Source organism: Meles meles, chromosome 17 (genome assembly GCF_922984935.1).
Source record: "Meles meles chromosome 17, mMelMel3.1 paternal haplotype, whole genome shotgun sequence".
Taxonomy (NCBI): domain Eukaryota; kingdom Metazoa; phylum Chordata; class Mammalia; order Carnivora; family Mustelidae; genus Meles; species Meles meles.
The window spans coordinates 5,952,641-5,974,856 of NC_060082.1; the positions used below are offsets into that span (position 1 = coordinate 5,952,641).

Below are 22,216 nucleotides of genomic sequence, written 5' to 3' on the forward strand. Positions count from 1 at the left end.
GTGGACATCCCTGCTATGTTCCTGGCCTCAGGGGAAAATCTCTCAGTTTTTCTCCATTGAGAATGATATTCGCTGTGGGGTTTTTGTATATGGCTTTTATGATATTGAGGTATGTTCCCTCTATCCCTGCACTGTGAAGAATTTTAATCAAGAAAGTATGCCGTAGTTTGTAAAATTCTTTTTCAGCATCTATTGAGAGTATCCTATGGTTCTTTTTTTTTTTTTTTGATCATATGGTTGTCATCCTTTCTTTTATTAATGTATGTATCATGTTGATTGATTTGTGAATGTTGAGCCACCCTTACATCCCAGGAATAAATCCCACTTGGTAATGGTGAATAATCCTTTTTTTTAAAAGATTTTATTTATTTACTTGACAGACAGAGATCACAAGTACGCAGAGAGGCAGGTGGAGAGAGAGAAGCAGGCTCCCTGCTGAGCAGAGAGCCCAATGTGGGGCTCAATCCTAGGACCCTGAGACAAAGACCTGAGCCAAAGGCAGAGGCTTAACCCCCTGAGCCACCCAGGCACCCCTGAATAATCCTTTTAATGTACTGTTGGATCCTATTGGCAAGTATCCTGGTAAGAATTTTTGTATCCATGTTCATCAGGGATATTGGACCTCAAGCTTTCTAATTGATTAAATTCTTCTTTCAGCATAGCTCAACTCAGGCAAAAGATCCTGGGGGCAAAGTGTCCCTTAATGGGAACCTTAACTACCCTTCAAGCAATAAGGACTGCTTTGAGCCAGCAAGACCCTAGCCATGACTGACCCCAAAATAATGATTTTTTAAAAGGATTTTATTTATCTATTTGACAGACAGAGATCACAAGTAGGCAGAGAGAGAGAGAGAGAGAGGTGGAAGCAGGTTCCCCGCTGAGCAGAGAGTCTTATGTGGGGCTCAATCCCAAGACCTTGGGATCATGACCTGAGCCAAAGGCAGAGGCTTTAACCCACTGAGCCACCCAGGTTCCCCCCTCCCAATAATGATTGACATGACCTTTACTGCCCACTTACATGTACCCACTGACCTTTGTCTCACGTTTTTCTTATACAAACCTGGAAGTATTTTCAGCACTTTGGAGACAGTCTTTGAGACATTCCCCTACTGTCTTCCCAGTGGCAGCCTCTGTGAAATACATTCCTTTCTTGTTTAACCACCACTTATCTCTCTGTCTGGATTTTTTCAGTGGTGAGTGACCAGACCCGGTCTGTTTGGAACCTCCAGAGCCAGCTACAAAGAGAAAACCAAATTCTAATTTTGCATCAGTATATTTTTTCAATTAAAATTCTTTAAAATTAAAAAAAAAAACTTAAATAGGTCCATTCCAGTATTAGCCAGCTTGACATCTAAAATTACTTTCCCAAGATTCCTTTTCCACAAGCATTCTATAACTTTTTGTACCCATTTAAATTTTGTCTGATTTTTTTCTTCTTTCTCATTCTGAAACAATTATTTTACTTTGGGACAAAATTACTCTCTTTTTCCCTTAACAAAAACACATCTCCCTATCTAATACTTCTTACCAAAAACATGTCCTATGTTCCTTGCATAGAGATGTTTCCTTTATTATTTCTAGTAGTATTATCACATATATTAGAATGCATAACCCTCAAAATCATTAATTTTTAGTGAACTAAGAAGCAAATAATTGGGGACTGTTAGATTAGCATTCTGTGAATTAGCAAATTTATAAATACATTTCATAGTTTCTAGCAGTGTATTCTTCCTCATAGTAAATGTTTTCAATGTGGCACCCAGACACCTTTACTTATTCTGTAAAAGGAAGCCAAAAGTGGATAAACCTATGTTCCATAATTAATATTTCAGTATTTTGTTTTATTTGGAAATGACCTAGATAGTCAACAAATGCCCATTATTTACCATATCTTAGCATAACATTAAAATTGCAAGTTACCAAAAAGATTTTGGAAGCTATTTTTTTTTTAAGATTTTATTTATTTATTTGAGAGAGAGAGAGAGAGAGTGCAAGTGAGGGGAGGGAGAGGGACAAGCAGACTCTACACTGAGAACAGAGCCTGATCAGGGGCTTGATGGTGGCCTCAATCTCACAGCCCTAAGATCATGACCCTGAGATCATGACCTGAGCTAAAATCAAAGGTCAAAATTTAACTGACTGAGCCACCCAGGCACCCTGGCAACTATTTTTAAGTAGATGTACCATAAAATGTCATTATTGTTGAAAAGAAATTTATAAACTTTTATCTTACTTACATCTATTTAATATGCTTGTTCTTAATACTTATGTTCAGATTACTCATGAAAAATTCAAGGGACAGTAAACAGCTAACTATCTTTTGAACTTAGCTTTCCCGCTGACAAATTCTGTAAGATGATAGATGAGATAAAATGAGCTTATATGACTTTTAGTAAACCTCAGTAGAATAAAAGTATTATACTTAATGATGCTAACTCTAAAGACACACTCATTTTATTAAAGCAATAAATCTAAACTAGCATTTGTTTACTGAAGATTATCCTAAATCATGTGAATTTGTAAAACATTTTTGAAATGTTTTTGAAATGTTTTGAAAAACATTATTTTCTAAATTTCTAAAAGTGTACTTGACTTATACAAATGCTTAATTTTCTTTAAACCAGTCAGATAGAGCTCTCTTTATAGATTAATTTTGGCAATACCATCTGGAGATAGGAAAAAAATCACACATTTATAACATGCATACAAATATAGATCTACAGATAGGTGCAACCAGAGGTTTCATAACCTTTGTTTTAAAATTTTAGTTATGAGACTGCTATGATAAAGCTTTGGTAAAACCATGTGACAGCTATGATAAAGCAAAAATTATCATATGATTTCACTCATATGTGGAATTTAAGAAACACTTGGATCCACGTTCTTTTTCTGGTAAATTGAATAAGTTAAAATTAACTGCTCAGATAGTTTAAACTTTTCATTAATATTTGTGAAAACTTTAAAGGTTTTTCATTTGCCTAATTTCCAAATAACCTTTCCTTTTTTTTTTTTTTTTTTCTGATAAGAATTACGTCCTAAATGCAAACCGGTGCAACCACTCTGGAAAAAAGTATGGAGGTTGCTCAAAAACTTAAAAATAGAGCTACCCTATGACTCAGCAAAAGCACTACTAGGTATTTATTCAAAGGATACAAACATAGTGATCAGAAGGGGCACCTGCACACCAGTGTTTATTTACAGCAGCAATGTCCATAATAGCCAAACTATAGAAAGAACCCAGATGTCCATCGACAGATGAATAGATAAAGAAGATGTGGGCTATACACAATGAAATACAACTCAGCCATCAACAAGAATGAAATCACACCAGTTGCAATGACGTGGATGGAACCAGAAGGTATTATGCTAAGAGTTATAAGTCAATCAGAGAAAGACAATTATCATGTGATTTCACTCATATGTGGAATTTAAGAAATAAAACAGATGAACATAGGAAAAGGGAAGGAAAGATAAAATAAGATGAACATTGAGGGGAAGGGAAACCAGAAGAGATGATGAACTCTAGGAAAAAAACTGAGGGTTGCTGGATGGGAGGTGGGGGTAGGAAAGGGATAATTGGGTGATGGGCATTAAGGAGGGCACTTGATATAATGTAATGGTCACTGGGTGTTACATGCAACTGATGAATCACTAAATTTTACCTATGAAACTAAAAACAAAACAAAACAAAACCAAACAAAAAAGAATTACCCATCCAAAGTTTGCATTTCAAAGAGGTAGACTGGATAGGAGTTCCTAGAGAAGAGTGGGTAGTATGTTTTCATTTCAAAAGTACAGGGGAAGAGTGCAAGTTCCTCCAAGAAGGACTTCCACTTCCTAAATCCAGAATTTGACAATACCACAAGCCTTCTGAAAAGAATACAGGTGGTTTTGGAAGTGATAAAAAGGATAGGTGGGCTTTGAATTGCTTATAGAGTTGCATTTCTGTTCTTGTAAAGAGTCAACTCATAAGACAAAAACAGCTGTTTTTAATTCCTCAAAGAACTGGGTTGCAGCCTGAATGACATTGAAGGGTTGACCCACTCAGCCAACTACATTTTTTTCAGTTGGTTTCTTTATATCAGAGAAAATACCTTCCACTAATTTAGAAAGCAAAAGAATCCATGTTCTAAATTTATGCCTATTTGTCTTTGGAATGTTTTCCTTCTCTTCTGAGTATATAGTTTCACTTAGCTCAGGAGAGGAGGCCTAAAAAAAAGTTTCTATTGGGTTCTGAATATCAGCTTCCAATTTGGTCAACTTCTGACCATAGAGCTATTAAAAAAAAAAAACAACCTTTCAAGGGTGCCCAGGTGGCTCAGTTGGTTAAACAACTGCCTTCAGCTCAGGTCATGATCCTGGAGTTCCAGGATCCAGTCCACATTAGGCTCCCTGCTGTGCAGGGCGTCTGCTTCTCCCTCTGATCCCCGTTTCTCATGTTCTCTCTCTCAAATAAATGAATAAATTTTAGAAACTTGAAGACTTTTGGAAGCTTCTGCATACCAATTAAATATTAAAACCATTATGTTTGTTTGAGTTGGAAATCTTACTTTCAAGTGCATTTCTTAAATGAATGATCTTGTCAAACTAGAATGTTTCCCATAAAAGCCATTGTAATTCTAGCTTGTCTTAGTAAGATTTTGCCACTTTTATAGACGTCTACAGCTTCCAGGACTGTGGTTCTTAGACATCAACTAAGCACGTATGCTGGAGAGTGACACGCTTGATTCTTTGAAAACAGAGGATCCCATTTCCTTAGTTAAGCCTTAAGTCTCACAGAACCAAATTAGTAACTACAAGGGATGTACCACGGGTTGAGGACTGTGCAGTGCTTTACAGTGTACATCACTGTAGCGGCTGAGCTACCCAGTATCCCAGGAAAAGTGAGTTTTATAGAGCAATAGAAGAGGCAACTAGAAAATTGCTTGATTGGCTAGAAGTTTGGGGATTTTCCTATGAGGTCAGCAGGTCCTATTTTCTAGGATAAGGTAAGCTATCTAAAGCTGAGTTGGAAGATTGTGATTGGTGTCTGTAAGGTTTCCTTGACAGGTGTTTCCTGTAAGCACAAGCTGACTTAGGTTTAGATTTTGTGTCATGGGCCAGGCCATGGCAGTGGGGCTTCCATTTTATGGTCTTAATATACAAGTTAACTTTAGCAGTTTCTAATGATATTTTTGAAGTATTGATGTCAGATCATTGGAGTCTTGTCACTGGTCAAGAAATTCACCTAAAAATCAGGTAAGAGAACATCTGGGTGGCTCAGTTGGTTGGGCAACTACCTTCAGCTCAGGTCACGATCCTGGAGTCCTGGGATCTAGTCCCACATAGGGCTCCCTGCTCGGCAGGGAGTCTGCTTCTCCCTCTGACCCTCCCCCCTCTCATGCTCTCTCTCTCTCTATCAAATAAATAAATTAATTTTAAAAAATCAGATAAGAGCTAGAAGTAGATTGGGGTAGGAACACTGAATGGGGCCAGTAGTAAAAGCCTGTAGCTGAGGATTTCTGAAGATTATGGATCTGAGAAGAGATTTTACAGTGTTAGTTCCTTGAGTCTTGCAGCTTGCTTCCTATGAGGGCATTTGGGAAAGAGACCCCAGGAAGGGGCCCGAAGAAGAGCAATTTATGTTCTAGAGATGTTGAGGGTGAACAAACAGTGATGAAGATGATGACAGAAAGCAAGAAAAGGAAACCAGCCTTCATTGGATACGCATGATGCACCAGGCATTTTGCTAGTACTTGAATTTTCTTTTCTTTTCCAAAGACCTTGAGTGCATTGATTCTCAACCTGGGGCAATTTTGCCTTTGAGAGGACATTTGTCCATGTCTAGAGACATTTTTATTTTCACAACTAGGGGTGCAACTTGCATCTAGTGGGTGGGGCCACTGATGTTCCTAATCATTCTACAGTGTACAGGATAGTTCCTCACAATGAGAACTATTTGACCCAAAATGTCAAGAGTACTGAGGCTGAGAAATCCTGCTTGAAGGGTAGGCGTGATTACCTTCCTAGACAAGCAATCTGAGTTGGCATTCAAAACTAGACTTATATAGCCCCGAGGCCCATGCTCCTTCACCATGCCATAGTGATAGAAACAGTGATGGGATTGAAGATGGTAAAGATAAAGAATCAGGGCACAAGTTGGTATTCAGAAGATTGTCTGTTGAAGGAACAAGCAAAAGAATGAATGTGAGAGGTGCTTGGATGGCTCAGTCTGTTGGATGTCCATCTCTTGATTTTGGTTCATGTCATGATCTCAGGGTCTTGACATGAAGCCTCATGTCTGGCTTTGTGCTCAGTGGGGAGTCTTCTTCATCCCCCTCCCTCTGCCCTTCCCCCTCCCCTTGTACACTCACATGCATGAGTGTGCTCTCTCTAATAAATAAAAAAATCTAAAAAAAAAAAAAAAAGGAATGGGGGCGCCTGGGTGGCTCAGTGGGTTAAAGCCTCTGCCTTCGTCTCAGGTCATGATCCCAGCGTCCTGGGATCGAGCCCCGCATCGGGCTCTCTGCTCGGCAGGGAGCCTGCTTCCTCCTCTCTCTGCCTGCCTCTCTGCCTACTTGTGATTTCTGTCTGTCAAATAAATAAAATCTTAAAAAAAAAAGGAATGAATGCTGGAATAAGAGGATGAGCATAACCATCCCAGTGCCACCCAGACACACATCCTTGTTCTTGTTCCACCATCCCGGAGTAAGTCAGAGATTATGATAACAAGGAAAATCAAATGATGGTGGGTGGCCTCAAACCCACCATCCCCAGTTTCAGGAGCATCTGGGCCTCCAAATGGAGCTAGAAGTCAGAGAACACTGGCTGCACCTTCTGCTCTGTTGCCTTTTCTAAAGAGACAGGAACAGATTGGAAGTTTTGAGCTGATGACTATTTCCCTCCGACTCCCAGAGGTTGAGCCTAGCTGTGTCCCAAAAGAAGAGGAAGTTGTTTCCCAGTTTCTAGAATTTCCGTGAATTTGGAATTGGGTTGAGCCAGACCTGTTCTGGGAAGCTCTGAATCTTCTGGGAGGGAACAGTGAAGAGGAAAAGGGGTAGAAGGGGAGGAGCCTATGATAAAACAACATTTCTTTTCACTTCCTCTTTTGGACTTCAGAATTTGTCCGTCCTCTCGGGTACAATCTGTCAAGTCTCAAGAGAAACCTCTGCCTGCCACCCTGGTGCTGCTGGAGCCAACGTGAGCCACAGTCGATGCGGATTCCCTCGTACCTCCCCACCCCTGCTGCTGCTAGTGACTGGGCCAATTGTGTGCCCTGCCAGCCTTTGGGTGACATGCTGCTGTGGACAGCTCTGCTATTTCTGGGTGAGTCCGTGTCCTCATGAGGGACAGAGGCAGGTGCACTTGCCTACCTCAGCGGCTGCTTCCCTAGGTTGGGCTGAGCTTTGGCCAGGATGAGGGGTAGCATGGGAACTGTCCAGGAAAATGAGGAGGGTGAAGCAGGCTGAGGAAGACCCAACTCTGACAGACCCACTGGCCTTGCAAACGATAAAACTGGCAGAGTGTTTGTTGTTGTTTTTAGTGTCTTTTACCCACGATCACTGGGCAGCCAGGTCCCCGAGGTTCTGACACCACCTACACCTGAACCTGCTCTGGGGAAAGTCTCGTGACGCAGACTTGAGTCGCTAATGAGTGGCCAGGGTGTTTTCCTTCCTTAGAAATTCGTGTTTCACAGAGACCAAATCTTAGGTGGAAGGACAAGCGCTGTCTCAGATAAAGGGTGGGGAGGAAGCAATAGGACACTTGGGGTGTTAAGCAGCAGAAGCTTATTCTGTGTGTGTGTTGGATTTCCCTGGGAAGAAGCAAAGAGGGTCTGGGTTATCCAGGGAGCAGGGGTTGAGAGAACACACAACCTGGGAAGTTCTGGAATTGTCAGTTGTAGGACTGGAGAAATCATGCATACTTCCTTGTACACACACACGTGGGGATAGGTCCTGGCTGTGATCAGGGAGAAAGTCAGGGTCCTAGGTCAAGAGGGAGGCCAGGGACTGTTGGTGCCGGGTGGGAGGAAGTCTAGGAGGCCCACTAGGGGCGCTTTTGCTAGGATTATCTCTCCAAGCTCAATTCCTAGAGTTTCTACCCTCAAATACACCTTACGATGGCCCCAGAGGAAGACATGCAGCTACTCTCGAGTGACTGATAGTAAAATCTGGTCATGTCTGGGAGCCTTCGACCTCACTGCTCAATGATACTGAGATAAGAAGTGGAGGTGAAGAGGAGAGAGTATTCCTTCATGAGCAGGATGAAATGGACTGAATTTGAATAACATGTGAAAGGAGCATTAGACCATGTCATTTTTCATGTGAAGGAAAGGAAGCTCAGGCCTTGAGAGGTGATAGATATGCTTGTCCATCTCAGCCACCAATATGCCAGTCACCTGGGCAAGACTCCTGGGCAAAACTTGATCTTTTCTTCCACTTGCCCCTTCATTAAGTCACCCAGGATTGGCTCCATTTTTCCCATCCTAATTTGGAGCACTATCTTTAGGTCTTCATCCCTCAGTAACCAGGGGGTATAGCTCAGGGGTAGAGCATTTGACTGCATCCCTCAATAACCCAGCTCTGACAACACCTCTGACCCCATCCCGACTGCTCCTGTCTCCTCCCTTCTGAATCTGTGCTGCGCACTGAGGCCATGACATCTTCAAGTACAGTTGAGTCACCGCACTTAAATGCCTCCAGGGCTGCTCCCTTGCGTACTAACTAAGCCCCCCACTGCCCCCTCTTCACTACATTCCCATTGCCCTAAGTGGCTCTTCCTCTACAGCCAGGCAATGTGGACACTGCATTTCCTGCTTTCTACAGATTCCACAAACTGCCTTGTTTAAACTTTAAATAAATGCATGAACACGCCCTGTTCTAGGACTTGGAGATTTACCAATGAACAAGACAGACAGCCTTCCTGATCTTAAAGCACAAGGTCTTTGTCTGCCTTACAATGACTCTATTGAGTGTGTTTTCATGACTGTTGGTTGAGTGTGGAATGAATAAATGGCTGACAACTTCTCTCCACTCTTCTCATCTCTTTCTTGTTGCTCCTCTTCCCCTCCTCTTAAGGTTCTACTTCTTTCTACACCACCCGTCTTGCCAATCTGACACACTGTGGTTTTCAGCTATCGCTGCTGTGTCAACAACTTCCAAACCTGTCTTTCTTGCTTGTGTCAACTACAGTTTTGTGTTTCCACCTGCTGGTTGGACACCCTCACACTGATATACCGGCTCAGAAACAAACTATATTCAAACTCAACTTATCTTCCCCGTACAGACGTACTCCTCTTCCTAACAATATTTGTGTGAGCATGAGTAACCTTTTCCCTAGCCATCCATTCACATTTACCCGCACTCTCTTCAAGGGCCAGCTTCCCCCAACATTGCCTCTTAAATTTCTCATGTGCCCCCACATGAGAAGTGGCTTATGGCTCCGTTGGTGAAGCATCTGCCTTTGGCTCAGGTCATGATCCTGGAGTTCCAGGATCAAGTCAGACTCTCTTCTCAGCAGAGAGTCTGCTTCTGCCTCTCCCTCTGCCCCCTATCCTGCTCAAGTTCTCTCACTCTTTCTCTCTCAAACAAATAAATAAAATCTTAAGAAAAATTTTCCTTCATGTGCATATATTCTTCACATCCTATTGTCAATACAACTGTGGCCCCTTTTATCTCCCACCTAGACTCATTCAATAAGTGATTTCCCAGAGTACTGGCAAATAAAATTGATATGGCCGCTGCCCCCTTTGACCTTCCATCCTCCTGGAAGATATAAACAACAAATACATGGATAAATAGGCATAAATATAAATTGGAAAGGGCCACGAAGATGTAAACAGGATACTGTGATAAGAACCGTCTTTGTGGGGAAGAAGAGAGGGTAATAAACAGGATGATAAGGAAAGCTTTTTCTGAAAGGTGACAGTTGGGCTGGGACTTTGAGCCCGCAAGGATCTAGCCATTTGAAAAGATAAAGAAAGCCGGGCCAGAGGAGGGATCTGCATACCAAAAGCCGCAAGTGTGAAGAATTTAAAGGGGGCTGGTGTTATGGGAGCTCCATGAGTAGAAAGGAGCGCAGTCCTTGTAGAAAAAAAAAACCCAAACAGCCCTGAGAAATCTGGCTATGAAAGGGAGCAGAGAAATAATTTTGGAATTATATGTGCGATCAAGTGAGAAGCTTTTTTTTTTTTTTTTTAATGAAAGATCTGGACTATGCTTATGTTAATGGGACAGAACCAGCTGAGGAGAAATTGGTGGCGCAGAAGAGCATGAGGACAATAGAGAGAGGGTGACAGGGATTGCGAACCAGGTGGAGACTTTCCTAGGGAACAGCAAGAAAGGAAGTTGGGCAGAGGGGCAGAGAGGTTAGACATTTGAGTTGAGGGAAGGTGTGAGATTTCCTGCCCAACTGCTTGTTTTCTGTGAAGAATGAAGGAAGGCATCCACTTTAAGCAAGAAGGGATTGGAGGCAGAAGACAGGACAGTTCTGGGAGCGAGGAAATGATGAGTGCCGCTGCTGAGAACAGCAGAACAAATTTATTAGAAAAACGTGTCAGAATGGCAGTTCAATGTCCTTTTGAAAATGGTGACCACAGATTTATAGAGATACTGATCTGTCTGCTTTTGTGCTCATTTTAGTGACCCACAGATGAACAAGTAAAGGCACGGACAGTATAGCTAAATTTAACAAGAGACAAGGAAGGGCAGGGGAGTTAAGGGGATTTGCATGGAGCGATTTTTTTTTTTTTGAAGTGATTCTTGTAATGATGAATCATCAAATCTAAACTCTGGACTGATCTTCACTTTCTTACACAGCTCCAGTTGCTGGGACACCTGGTAAGTGCTCCACCCACATCCTCTCCCTCCCCCAGCCACACTCTTCCTCTGCTCCCAGCACCCACTTGGAGGTGCCCTGAAAGCACCAGTAACCTAGTACTTGGGTGGGACCAGGAAGCAGATGCCCTGCCCCTCCCTCTCCCTCTCCCCTTTCTCTTTCCTCTCCTCCCAGGGAGCCCAGGATAGGCAGCAGGTGCTTGAATCCTTCTGGTTCTGTTAGGGTGAGACGTCACAGGTACGGTCACAGAAAATAGCTCATCCTCTCTCTCAGAAAAATCAAGACCCCAGACATTTTTAGTCTCAGTTGCACACAAAATCCCATCATCTGCCAAGGTTATCTCCCGTATTGCTAAATCCTCCACTTTGCATGTATCTGAGGGCTTCAAGGCCTGGAAAGAAGTAGGAGGAGATACCCCAGATTGCAGCTTGGTGTTGTAAACTCTGCCGGGCACTTCTTTCTCTATGGCAATTAACTCCCTGCCTCCCAGGAATCCCAGGAGGCTGGGATGCGGTTATCCCTGGGACACTGAACCCAGGGCTTCCTAGACTGACCCTCCAGCCTTTCTCTTTCTTTATCCTTCTGAGGACACAGAGATTCCTCTGTACTTGGGTGTGAGGATAGGTCTTTTCTAAGGGACAAAGATTGACATCAGGTCCAAAGAGAAACCTGATGTCTGACTCATGCTGGATAACTCCACCAGATGCCTTCATCCGGCTCTGGAGAGAGTTTATCTAATATACAAAACGCCTCTGTTTATAGGGGAAGAAAGTGAGTTCCAGAAAGGTGTGTGTGTGTAGTATGTGTGTGTGTGTGTGTGTGTGTGTGTATGAGAGAAACAGGAAGGAAGGGAGGGAGGGAGGAAGGAAGGAAGGAAAGAAGAAATAGGAAGGCAGGAAAGAAAGAAGGAAGAAATGAAGGAACGGATAGGGAGGGAAGGAGGGGGGGAGGGAGGGGGGAGAGAGGAGGGAGGAAGGAAAGAAGGGGGGAGGGAGGAAAAAAGGAAGGGAGGGAGGGAAGGAAGGAAGAAAAAAGGAAGAAAGAACTGCCTCAGGTGATCCCTGTTGAGGTGTACATATATTTCTCGTGTTTCCTTTACCCCTTCTTCCTTTCTCTTACCTTGCCCTCTTCCTCTTCCTGAGGAAAGGTCAAGCTCCCTGAGTGGACCTGGCTTCCTGTAGGCCCCTGTGGTGGGACGCATGACTAAGAGGAATTACCTACAGTTACACAACAGTACGGGGCCGGGTTCCCTCATGATGTCCTCAGAAGGACCAGGGATGCTTCACTGAAATTTGCGGGCCGCTTCGGCTCTTGGGGCCCCCTTTCCTCCTGCTTCCTCCTCTCTCTGCCCTTCAGCAGGTCTCCCGAAGGCTGTGCTGGACCTCGAGCCCCCATGGGTCAATGTGCTCCAGGAGGATCACGTGACCCTGAAGTGTCAGGGGGCCCACACCGCTGCAGACCACGTCACCCAGTGGTTCCATAATGGGAGCTCCATCCCAACCCTGGTCAAGTCCAACTACAGCTTTAAGGCCAAAAAACAGGACAGTGGGGAGTACAGGTGCCAGACCGACCAGACCAGCCTCAGTGACCCTGTGCATCTGGACGTGACTTCCGGTCAGTGGAGGAAGGGCCCAGGGAGGGACTGGGTGAATAAGGAAAGATGAAATCTGCTAACATGGCAGAGGTTTTTAGGGAAGGGGGGTAACCTGTTTCCTGGGAAGCAGGGCTGTGAGCTATTGGAAGATGTTTTTGTCCACTCACTTCCCTTTTCATCCACCCCCTGTGCTTAGTACGTGTGGTGGTGGTGGATGGTCCCTAAGAGATTCCTCAGTCCTCAGTTTTGCCTCAGTCCTGATGCAGCAAGGTTACAAGGCTACAGACAAGCACGTAGGGTATGAGAACAGCAGAAGGAAATTCTGACTGCCGAAAAACCCATTTTTGTAGCCATCACAAAGCATAGACAGACCACAACTGGGTCTTCAGCCTGGACACCACCAGCCATGGTGATTCATCTGCCCTGGGATTTGATGCCTTGTCTACTCATGGGGGTATTAATGCCTCCCTCCCCAGGTCCTTGTGGGAATCAGCATCTCCTTGCCCCCATGCAACTTGACCTGAAAATTGTGTTGATCTTTTTTTTCCTCATTAGAGAGAGAGGGGGAGGGAGGGGGAGAGGGAGAGGGAGAGAGAGAATCCCAAGCAGGCTCCACACCCAGCACAGAGCCCGAAACAGGACTCCATCTCACAACCCTGAGCTCATGACCTGAGCCGAAACCAAGAGTTGGACACTTAGCCAGCTGAGCCACCCAGGTGCCCCCTGGAAGCTGTGTTTTAACTATGTTTGCATTTCTAGCCCCTGAGCCACCCTCCACCCCTCAAATTCCCGCTGTAGCTGTGGCTGACTTCTCTGTGTTGTCACTCACTCCCTTGGTACTGACCATCTCCTCCTGCATCCGTGGCTGTGTCTCCAGCCAGTGCCGAGACTTGGTTGGCCTTGTCGTTCTTCCTGCACCCCGCCCCCCTACCCTCACTCCCTTCTAATTCTTTTTTTTTTTTTTCCAAGATTTTATTTATTTATTTGAGAGAGAGGGAGAGCATGAGCTTGGGGGTGGGGGATGTCACAAGAGGAGAGAGAGAAGCAGGCTCCCCACTGAGCAGGAACCCAACATGGGGTCTCGATTCCAGGACCCCGGGGTCATGACCCGAGCTGAAGGCAGAAGCTTCACCCAGTGAGCCCCCCAGGTGCCCCCCTTCTGATTCTGCTGTTGTCTTCTCCTCTAACTCTCTCTCCGATTCCAGCTCTGCTCCATCCTCCAGCTTTAGGGAAAAGGAGCACGTGAGCTGAGGTCAGGAGTACAAATTTCTACCTTAGGCTTTATTCCCTACACAACAAACATACTGAATATTTCGTCTTCCTCAGTCAAAGGATGAACATCGGGAGGGAAGAAAGACAGCAGGCCAATGACCTGAAAGACTCTGCTGAAGTAAAACTCCACATTTACCAAATTACATCAAATAAACTAGTACTTCTTGGAGGTCCATGGCCTCTCACTCTTCCGAAAGACTTGTCTCTGCTGCGTCCCCTCACATGTCATCTCCTAGGTCAGACTGCATCCTGGGCTCTCTTCCTGAGAGAGCCTGTTGGGCAGGACAGGGCGGCAGCTGCCTTCTCCCAGGACAGGAAAGAGAAGACAAGCTTATCCCGAACACCTACGGTGTGCCAGGAACGGCTGTAGCGGCGTGGAATTGTTATGTCCATCTTCACAGAGGAGGAACCCAAGGCCCAGAAGAGGCCAACGAAGTCAGAGCTCCCCCCAAATGTAGCTACCCTGAGACACCAGGTGTCAAGCCCTTTCCTCCGCCCACAGCATGTCCCACCGGTAAGGATGGCCTCAGAGTTGAGTCAAGACCTCCCAGGTCCTAGGGTCCCTTTGTGTCTTTCAGACTGGCTGCTGCTCCAGACCCGGCGCCTGGTGTTCCAGATAGGGGACCCCATCGTGCTGAGGTGCCACAGCTGGCAGAACCGGTATCTGTACAAGATCACCTTCTACCAGGACGGAAAATCCAAGCAGTACTCCTCTCTGAATTCCACATTCGTCATCCCGGAAGCCAACCTCAGTCACAGCGGTGACTACCACTGCACGGGAATGATAGGCCAGATGCTGCGCCTCTCACAGCCTGTGGCCATCACCGTCCAAGGTGGGAACTCCGTCAGGACGGAGGGAGGAGGACAGCGAGGGGATGGGCAATTGTGGCTAAGGTCGTAGGGGCCTCCTGGGAGATCTGAGAAATGCCAGGGCACAGAGGCAGAGCGGGGAGGAATGGGGCGTAATGAATATTGGCCCTGGGCAGCAGGAGGGGCTAGAGCTCAGAGTCAGGTCACATGTTATGCCCGTTCACTCCCCAAGACATGGCTTGTCCCCAACAGTTCTAGCCCTCGTGGGATTGAGTCTCGGTGCCTCCAACTAGGGGAGGGTTTGGGTCCCCCTCCCTTCTCTCTCTGAGCTCGGCCCCCACACACTCAGTAGTCTGCCTTTACTGGATGAGCGGAGACACCTGTCGGTGGGGAGGCACAAATCCAGCCGCCGTGTCATCCCCACAGGTGAGGTTTGGGGAGGACCCACACAAGGGACAAGGGACAAGGGACCCAGACACAAAGCAACTCCTGGAGAGAAGCCCTGGAGTACAGGGTGGGACGTGGGAGGCTGCTGCGTGTCCTGAGGTCTGTCTCCCCCAGAGTCTAACTGGAGCGACTCCTCGGTGATGACGGCGGTCATGGCTGCAGTTGCTGGCTCTGCCGCAGTGGCCATCCTCGTGGCTGCTGTGGTCTGGTTCCACCTCAGGCAAAAGCAAACTTCAGGTTCGTGTCTTTTCTGGGTTCCTCTTGCTGTCAATTCCCACTTGGCCCAGGCTTTAACCCCAACCATAGCCAGGACCCTCCTCTTTGGGCTCAGAGAATCCTTATAGTTCAGACATAGCCCCATATTTTATTTGTTCATTCATTCACTTATTTATTTTTGAAAGATTTTATGTATTTATTCATAAGAGACAGAGAGAGAGAGGCAGAGGCAGGCTCCCCGTGGAGCAGGGAGCCTGGGATCACAACCTGAGCGGAAGGCAGGAAGGCAGATGCAGACGTAGCAGACTGAGCTAAATAAATTCATGCATTTATTCAACAAGGCTTGCGAAAACTTGCTTATGGGTCCAGCACTGTGTTAGGCACCCTGGGTGATAAGAAGTCCAGTCCCTGCTCTCCAGGGGCTCCCAGTGCGGTGGGGAAGACAGGACAAGTAAATCATTAGAGTTAGGTGGGATGAAAGCTGTAGTCGAGTCACCAAGGCTGTGATGGGGGGAGGGGGGCCACAAGAGCCCACGTGATGCAGTCCAGGGAGTGGTTAGAGAAGCTTAGAGGCAGTGGTATATGTAGTGACGGAAACACACGTGGGGGGGGGAGGCGGATCGCCCCCCCATCCCCGATTAAATCTCAGCTCCACAGCCCACCAGCTGTGACCTTGGGTGAGTTCTTCACTATCTCTGTGCCTGTATTGCTTCATCTGGAAAATGAGGGCACTAGTAGGACCGACCTCACAGGATGGGATGGGGTTGAGCAGGGCTGAGCGCTCAGCCCAGTGCGGGGTACATAACAGCACAGGAGAGCGAGCCAGAGAGCCGTTCTTGTGACGGAGGAGGGGACGCGTTGGAGGGTAGCTGGTAGCCGTCAGCCGGACAGAGAGGCCTGGAGGAGCATTGCTTGGCTGGGGGCCAGGGCACAGAAAGGAAGAGCACTGTGGCTGGGACAGGGGCTGGGGGAGGAGCAGGTAAGGGCTGTGCGGCTGGAAACCAAAACCTGCAAGGCGCAGGGAGGGCAGATGAGACTGGGCAGACACGTGGCCAAGGGCCGGGTCGTGCAGAAACCACAGAGGCCACATTAGAGAACGGAAACTGTGTTCCAGAGTGGGTGGCGAGACGACGGGAAGGAAGTCCCAGTAAGTCCTCGTTCGCGTCCCCTCCTCGCCCCTGCACCTAGCACGGCTTGCCGGCAGGGAGACCGGGTCACTGAGCGTCTGTTCACAGACGGGTGCCCTGAAGAACTCCGACTCTTGGAACGCGGCTCCTTCGGTCTTGTACCACCCTGAAGGAGCAGAGGGAGGAGGCGAGGAGCCCTAGAAATCGAATAAGCAAGTTGTCACGGTTCATCGCCCTGGAAAGCTAGCTTGGCAGGAGAGAAAGTCTAAAGACACCCAGAGATAGAAGAGGAGGAAGAGGAAATAAGACTCTGAGCCACAGGCGAGGAGAAAAGATCCTCCTCGTACCTCACAAGGCCCCTGGGCGTCGTCAGTGCACAGTCGGGCTCCCCACCGAGGTGCACAGAGACTCTGAGAGGGAGGAAAAAGAGCTTTTTACAGGGCAGGGCAAGCCTGAGAAAGATATGGCCGAGTGGCCTTTCTGACAGTCCCAGGGGTCCCCATGGTTAACTCAATGGCCCTTCTATAGGGTGGGCAGGTCTGGGGCAGGAGAGGAGGAGGAGGAGGAAGAGGAGGAGAAGCATCTCCACGGGGTGGGGGAGGGGAAGGTCTCTGTTGGTTCTAACCCGTTCCTGCCCCTGATCCCTGCCTGAGGACTCAGGCTCACCCTGTACCTCTACTAACCTCCTCTGTGCCCCTCATAGCTCCCCTAGGAAGCCCCAAGCACAGGGAAATGGGAGAGCCCCTCCCTGAGGAACCAGGTGAGTGCAGTTCCCTGCTTGGAGGCTCAAGGTGCCCTGCCTGGGGCTGCCAGGTGGATTGGAGCCCACAGGAAGTGGCTTGTGTGAGTTCAGCTGGGAGCACAGGAGAGGGAGGGGGCGGTGGGAGGAGGGCAGGGGCTCAAATCGCTTGGTCCGCTCTGAGACTAACTCCTAGGCCTAAAGAGGACCTCACTGGGGATGAGAGGGAGAGGACCACCTGCCACAGATAGAGAGGGGAGGGTTGTGTCCAAATTTTGGAACCAGGAATGCTGGGGATGTTTCCAGAACAGGACATTAGAGACGTTTGGGTCCTTCTGTGGGGTTTGGCAGAGCTGGCACAGGCCAGAGGTTAGGAGTGGTGACATTGAGACGCACGGAATAAGAGGAAGAGAGAGGGAGACCCAGGGAATGGCCCCTGGACAGGTTGAGGAGTCTGTCTCAGGGAGTGATGGGGGAAGAACGAGGCATTACGAGGACATGCGGGCTGGAGAAAGTTCTAGGGGACTGGGTGCATTCCTGGGCTTCACTGCTGGGCAGAGTTTGGCTCTGGTGCGCACGTGTGTGAGTTTGTTAAACACGGGCCTGGCCATGGCTCTGTAACAGCAGCAGGTGGAAACTTGCACGTTCCCCACCATGGCATGCAGTCACCTCCCTGAGGAAATGGGCGGATTGGCCTGATGACCTCAAAGCCCTTCTGGGTCTGACATTCTGAGAGTCCGTGACTCTCCAACCCCTGGCCCAGGTGGGAGCAGGAGTATCCCAGGTGACCTCCTGCCTGTAGCTAAGCGAGAGCGCCGGGGAACCTGGAAATTTCTCAAGGGGCTCCTGGGTAGCAGAAGCAGAGGGAAAAGAGGCCGTCAGGGGCTCTGCGTCAGGGGGCCGGAGTGTGACTCAGAGCGGAACCAACAGATTCGAGAGCTTGAGCGCAATGGCACTTGTCCCCCGTGCTTTGAGCAAGGCCCTTGTGTTCTTGGCCGTGTCCAACGGGATGCGGGCCTGAGCCCGCACCAGGCCAAGCCAGGTCTAGAGAAAGGCCCGAACCCAACTGGAGCAGCCCCTTGGAGGTTTGGCTCTGTCTGCACTGGCACAAATCCATTTCGCCAGCACTCCTGTCACAGAGAGGCAGGGGGTCTGACGGTTTCCCAACAGCGAGCTAGGTCACTAGGATCGTTGAGAACGCGTTAGAAGGAGAATTCAGGGGGTGCTTTGTTCCAGAATCTGGAGCATGGCAAACAGAGACTGTCTGTGTGCAGGGTGGGGGTGAGTGGAGACATTGGAGGCACTGTCTCACCCTCCCAACCCCACCCCTGCCTAAGGAATGCTGCTTCTTAGACACTGAGACTACTTTTCACACTGTGAGTGAGTAAGTGAGTGAGTTCACTGGCAAAACACATGTGGGAATTTGGTGTGTTTTAGCTGTTTACCAGGGAAAGTCCTGGCTTGTTGGCTTGCTTCCTTCCCTCCTCCCCTCGCTTTCACTGTTGCGCTTTCTTCCGTTTTAATGTGGCGGAGACTCACATTCGGCAAAGGCCCTGCCCCACCCCCACCCCCCCTGCTGCATTGGGCCAGTGCTGAACCGCCCCCCAGTCTTCTCTCCCTGAAGACAGTGGCCAGCAAAACACTGAACTTGACCTCCCGGTGATCCTGAACATCCCCCCATCTCTTCCCCAGGATCTCCGGTTCCTAAAGCCGGCGGGTTGGTTTCTAGAAAAAGTCAGCAATTCTCTGAAAAGCGTGCAGCGCAGAAGAGGGCCTCCCTCTGCCCATGTGGCCAGGAGCAGAGGCTCAGTCTGGGCAGAGAACTCGGTCTGCAGGTCCTTGTTTCTTCGTGTCTGGTTGGGGCCTTCGTTCTGCAGCGGCCACCACCGTGCAGTGGGCTGATCTCTGTTCTCATTTTTTTTTTTTTTTAAAGACTGTATTTATTTATTTGAGAGAGAGAGAGAGCATGAGTGGGGGTGGGGGGGCAGAGGAAGAGGGAGAAGCAGATTCAGGGCTCCATCCCAGGACCTTGAGATCATGACCTGAGCAGAAGGTTAACCCTTGACTGACCGAGCCCCCACGCGCCCCTGACCTCTGTTCTTTCTGCCCACAGCCAATGTCACTGACACCGAAGAGGCTGCCAAAATTGAGGTGAGCCGCCCAGCCATCTCCTCCTTCTGCCTCCTCCTCTGCTGCCTTCATTCCTGTGACTTGCTCCCTTCTGTGTTCCCTAGGCTGAGAATACCATCACCTACTCACTTCTCATGCACCCGGAGGAAGAGGCAGAGGCAGATTACCAGAACCAAATTTAGCCTCCATTATCTTGCCTGCGGCCCGGCGGGAAACAGAATCAGAGACACCAGGACGCCTGGCCCAGTTCCCCTTAGGGAGGACAAGAGGATGCCACGGTTCCAAAGGAAGAGAACAACCCTTCCAGGGACATCTGCATGAATCCTGAAGCTTGCTGTCCTAAAAGTCGAGGACAGTGTGGTCCCAGAGGACTGACTGTCCTGGTTCCTTTTGAGTCTCAGCACTTCTTGCCATCGAGACTCTCTGTACAGACCATGTATTACTTTTATAATAAAATATAGAAAACAACATGCCCTTTACCTTTCAAAGGCTGTACTGGTTGCAGTGTGGACTGATCTGTTTCTTTTCGAGGATAAAAATCTTGGGACAGTCGTAGTGGGTAAGGTGGAAGAGAGGGAAGCTTTGGAGTATATGGTGAGTGTTCTCTTCTTTTTATAAAAAATTATTTATTTATTTATTTATAAGCATATAATGTATTTTTATCCCCAGGGGTACAGGTCTGTGAATCGCCAGGTTTACACACTTCACAGCACTCACCATAACACATACCCTCCTCAATGTCCATAACCCCACCCCCTTCTCCCAACCCCTCTCACCCCAGCCACCCTCAGTTTGTTTTGTGAGATTAAGAGTCACTTATGGTTTGTCTCCCTCTGATCCCATCTTGTTTCATTTATTCTTTTCCTACCCCTCAAACCACCCATGTTGCATCTCCATATCAGGGAGATCATATGATAGTTGTCTTTCTCTGATTGACTTATTTCGCTAAGCATAATACCCTCTAGTTCCATCCACATCATCGCAAATGGCAAGATTTCATTTCTTTTGATGGCTGCATAGTATTCCATTGAATATATATACCACCTCTTCTTTATCCATTCATCTGTTGATGGACATCTAGGTTCTTTCCATAGTTTGGATATTGTCACATTGCTGCTATAAACATTCAGGGGCACTTGCCCCTTCGGATCACTACGTTTGTATCTTTAGAGTAAATACCCAGTAGTGCAATTGCTGGGTCATAGGGTAGCTCTATTTTCAACTTTTTGAGGAACCTCCATGCTGTTTTCCAGAGTGGTTGCACCAGCTTGCATTCCCACCAACAGTGTAGGAGGGTTCCCCTTTCTCCGCATCCTCGCCAGCATCTGTCATTTCCTGACTTGTTAATTTTAGCCATTCTGACTGGTATGAGGTGGTATCTCATTGTGGTTTTGATTTGTATTTCCTTGATGCCAAGAGATGTGGAGCATTTTTTCATGTGTCTGTTGGCCATTTGGATGTCTTCTTTGCAGAAATGTCTGTTCACGTCTTCTGCCCATTTCTTGATTGGATTGTTTGTTCTTTGGGTGTTGAGTTTGCTAAGTTGTTTATAGATTTTGGACACTAGCCCTTTATCTGATATGTCATGTGCAAATATCTTCTCCCATTCTGTCAGTTGTCTTTTGGTTTTGTTAACTGTTTCCTTTGCTGTGCAAAAGCTTTTGATCTTGATGAAATCCCAATAGTTCATTTTTACCCTTGCTTCCCTTGCCTTTGGTGATGTTCCTAGGAAGAATTTGCTGTGGCTGAGGTCGAAGAGGTTGCTGCCTGCGTTCTCCTCAAGGATTTTGATGGGTTCCTTTCTCACATTGAGTTCCTGCATCCATTTTGAGTCTATTTTCATGTGTGGTGTAAGGAAATGGTCCAATTTCATTTTTCTGCATGTGGCTGTCCAATTTTCCCAGCACCATTTATTGAAGAGGCTGTCTTTTTTCCATTGGACATTATTTCCTGCTTTGTCGAAGATTAGTTGACCATAGAGTTGAGGGTCTATTTCTGGGCTCTCTATTCTGTTCCATTGATCTATGTGTCTGTTTTTGTGCCAGTACCATACTGTCTTGATGATGACAACTTTGTAATAGAGCTTGAAGTCCGGAATTGTGATGCCACCAACTTTGGCTTTCTTTTTTAATATTCCTTTGGCTATCCGAGGTCTTTTCTGGTTCCATATAAATTTTAGGATTATTTGTTCCATTTCTTTGAAAAAATGGCTGGAATTTTGATAGGGATTGCATTAAATGTGTAGATTGCTTTAGATAGCATAGACATTTTCACAATATTTGTTCTTCTGATCCAAGAGCATGGAAAATTTTTCCATTTCTTTGTGTCTTCCTCAATTTCTTTCATGAGTACTGTATAGTTTTCTGAGTATAGATTCTTTGCCTCTTTGGTTAGGTTTATTCCTAGGTATCTTATGGTTTTGGGTGCAATTGTAAATGGGATGGACTCCTTAATTTCTCTTTCTTCTGTCTTGTTGTTGGTATAGAGAAATGCAACTGATTTCTGTGCATTGATTTTATATCCTTACACTTTACTGAATTCCTGTACAAGTTCTAGCAGATTAGGAGTGGAGTCTTTTGGGTTTTCCACAGATAGTATCATATCATCTGCAAAGAGTGATAGTTTGACTTCTTCTTTGCTGATTTGGATGCATTTAATTTCTTTTTGTTGTCTGATTGTTGAGGCTAGGACTTCTAGTACTATGTTGAGTAGCAGTGGTAATAATGGACATCCCTGCCATGTTCCTGACCTTAGCAGAAAAGTTTCAGTTTTTCTCCATTGAGAATGATATTTGCGGTGGGTTTTTCATAGATGGCTTTGATAATATTGAGGTATGTGCCCTCTATCCCTACACTTTGAAGAGTTTTGATCAGGAAGGGATGCTGTACTTTGTCAAATGCGTTTTCAGCATCTATTGAGAGTATCATATGGTTCTTGTTCTTTCTTTTGTTAATGTATTTTATCACATTGATTGATTTATGGATGTTGAACCAAGCTTGCAGCCCTGGAATAAATCCCACTTGGTCGTAGTGAATAATCATTTTAATGTACTGTTGGATCCTATTG

General features: G+C 46.7%; 1 protein-coding gene across 7 annotated transcripts in view; it reads left to right on the forward strand.

The window, feature by feature from the left end:
• FCGR2B (Fc gamma receptor IIb) overlaps nucleotides 1–19,618 on the forward strand; it is a 28,286-nt gene extending 8,668 nt beyond the window's left edge. The window contains exons 2-9 of one of the 7 annotated variants that reach the window (XM_045983367.1): nucleotides 7,099–7,305; nucleotides 10,797–10,817; nucleotides 12,172–12,429; nucleotides 14,260–14,514; nucleotides 15,053–15,175; nucleotides 16,985–17,041; nucleotides 19,134–19,171; nucleotides 19,255–19,618. In XM_045983367.1, coding sequence (XP_045839323.1) covers nucleotides 7,099–7,305; nucleotides 10,797–10,817; nucleotides 12,172–12,429; nucleotides 14,260–14,514; nucleotides 15,053–15,175; nucleotides 16,985–17,041; nucleotides 19,134–19,171; nucleotides 19,255–19,332 — 1,037 coding nt within the window. In that variant the 3' untranslated portion in view covers nucleotides 19,333–19,618. Of the gene's footprint in view, nucleotides 1–7,079; nucleotides 7,306–10,796; nucleotides 10,818–12,171; nucleotides 12,430–14,259; nucleotides 14,515–15,052; nucleotides 15,176–16,389; nucleotides 16,819–16,984; nucleotides 17,042–19,133; nucleotides 19,172–19,254 lie in introns of those variants that run through there. The other 6 variants (XM_045983368.1, XM_045983373.1, XM_045983370.1 and 3 more) reach the window with 6 other exon arrangements.
• Nucleotides 19,619–22,216: the final 2,598 nt, after the last annotated feature.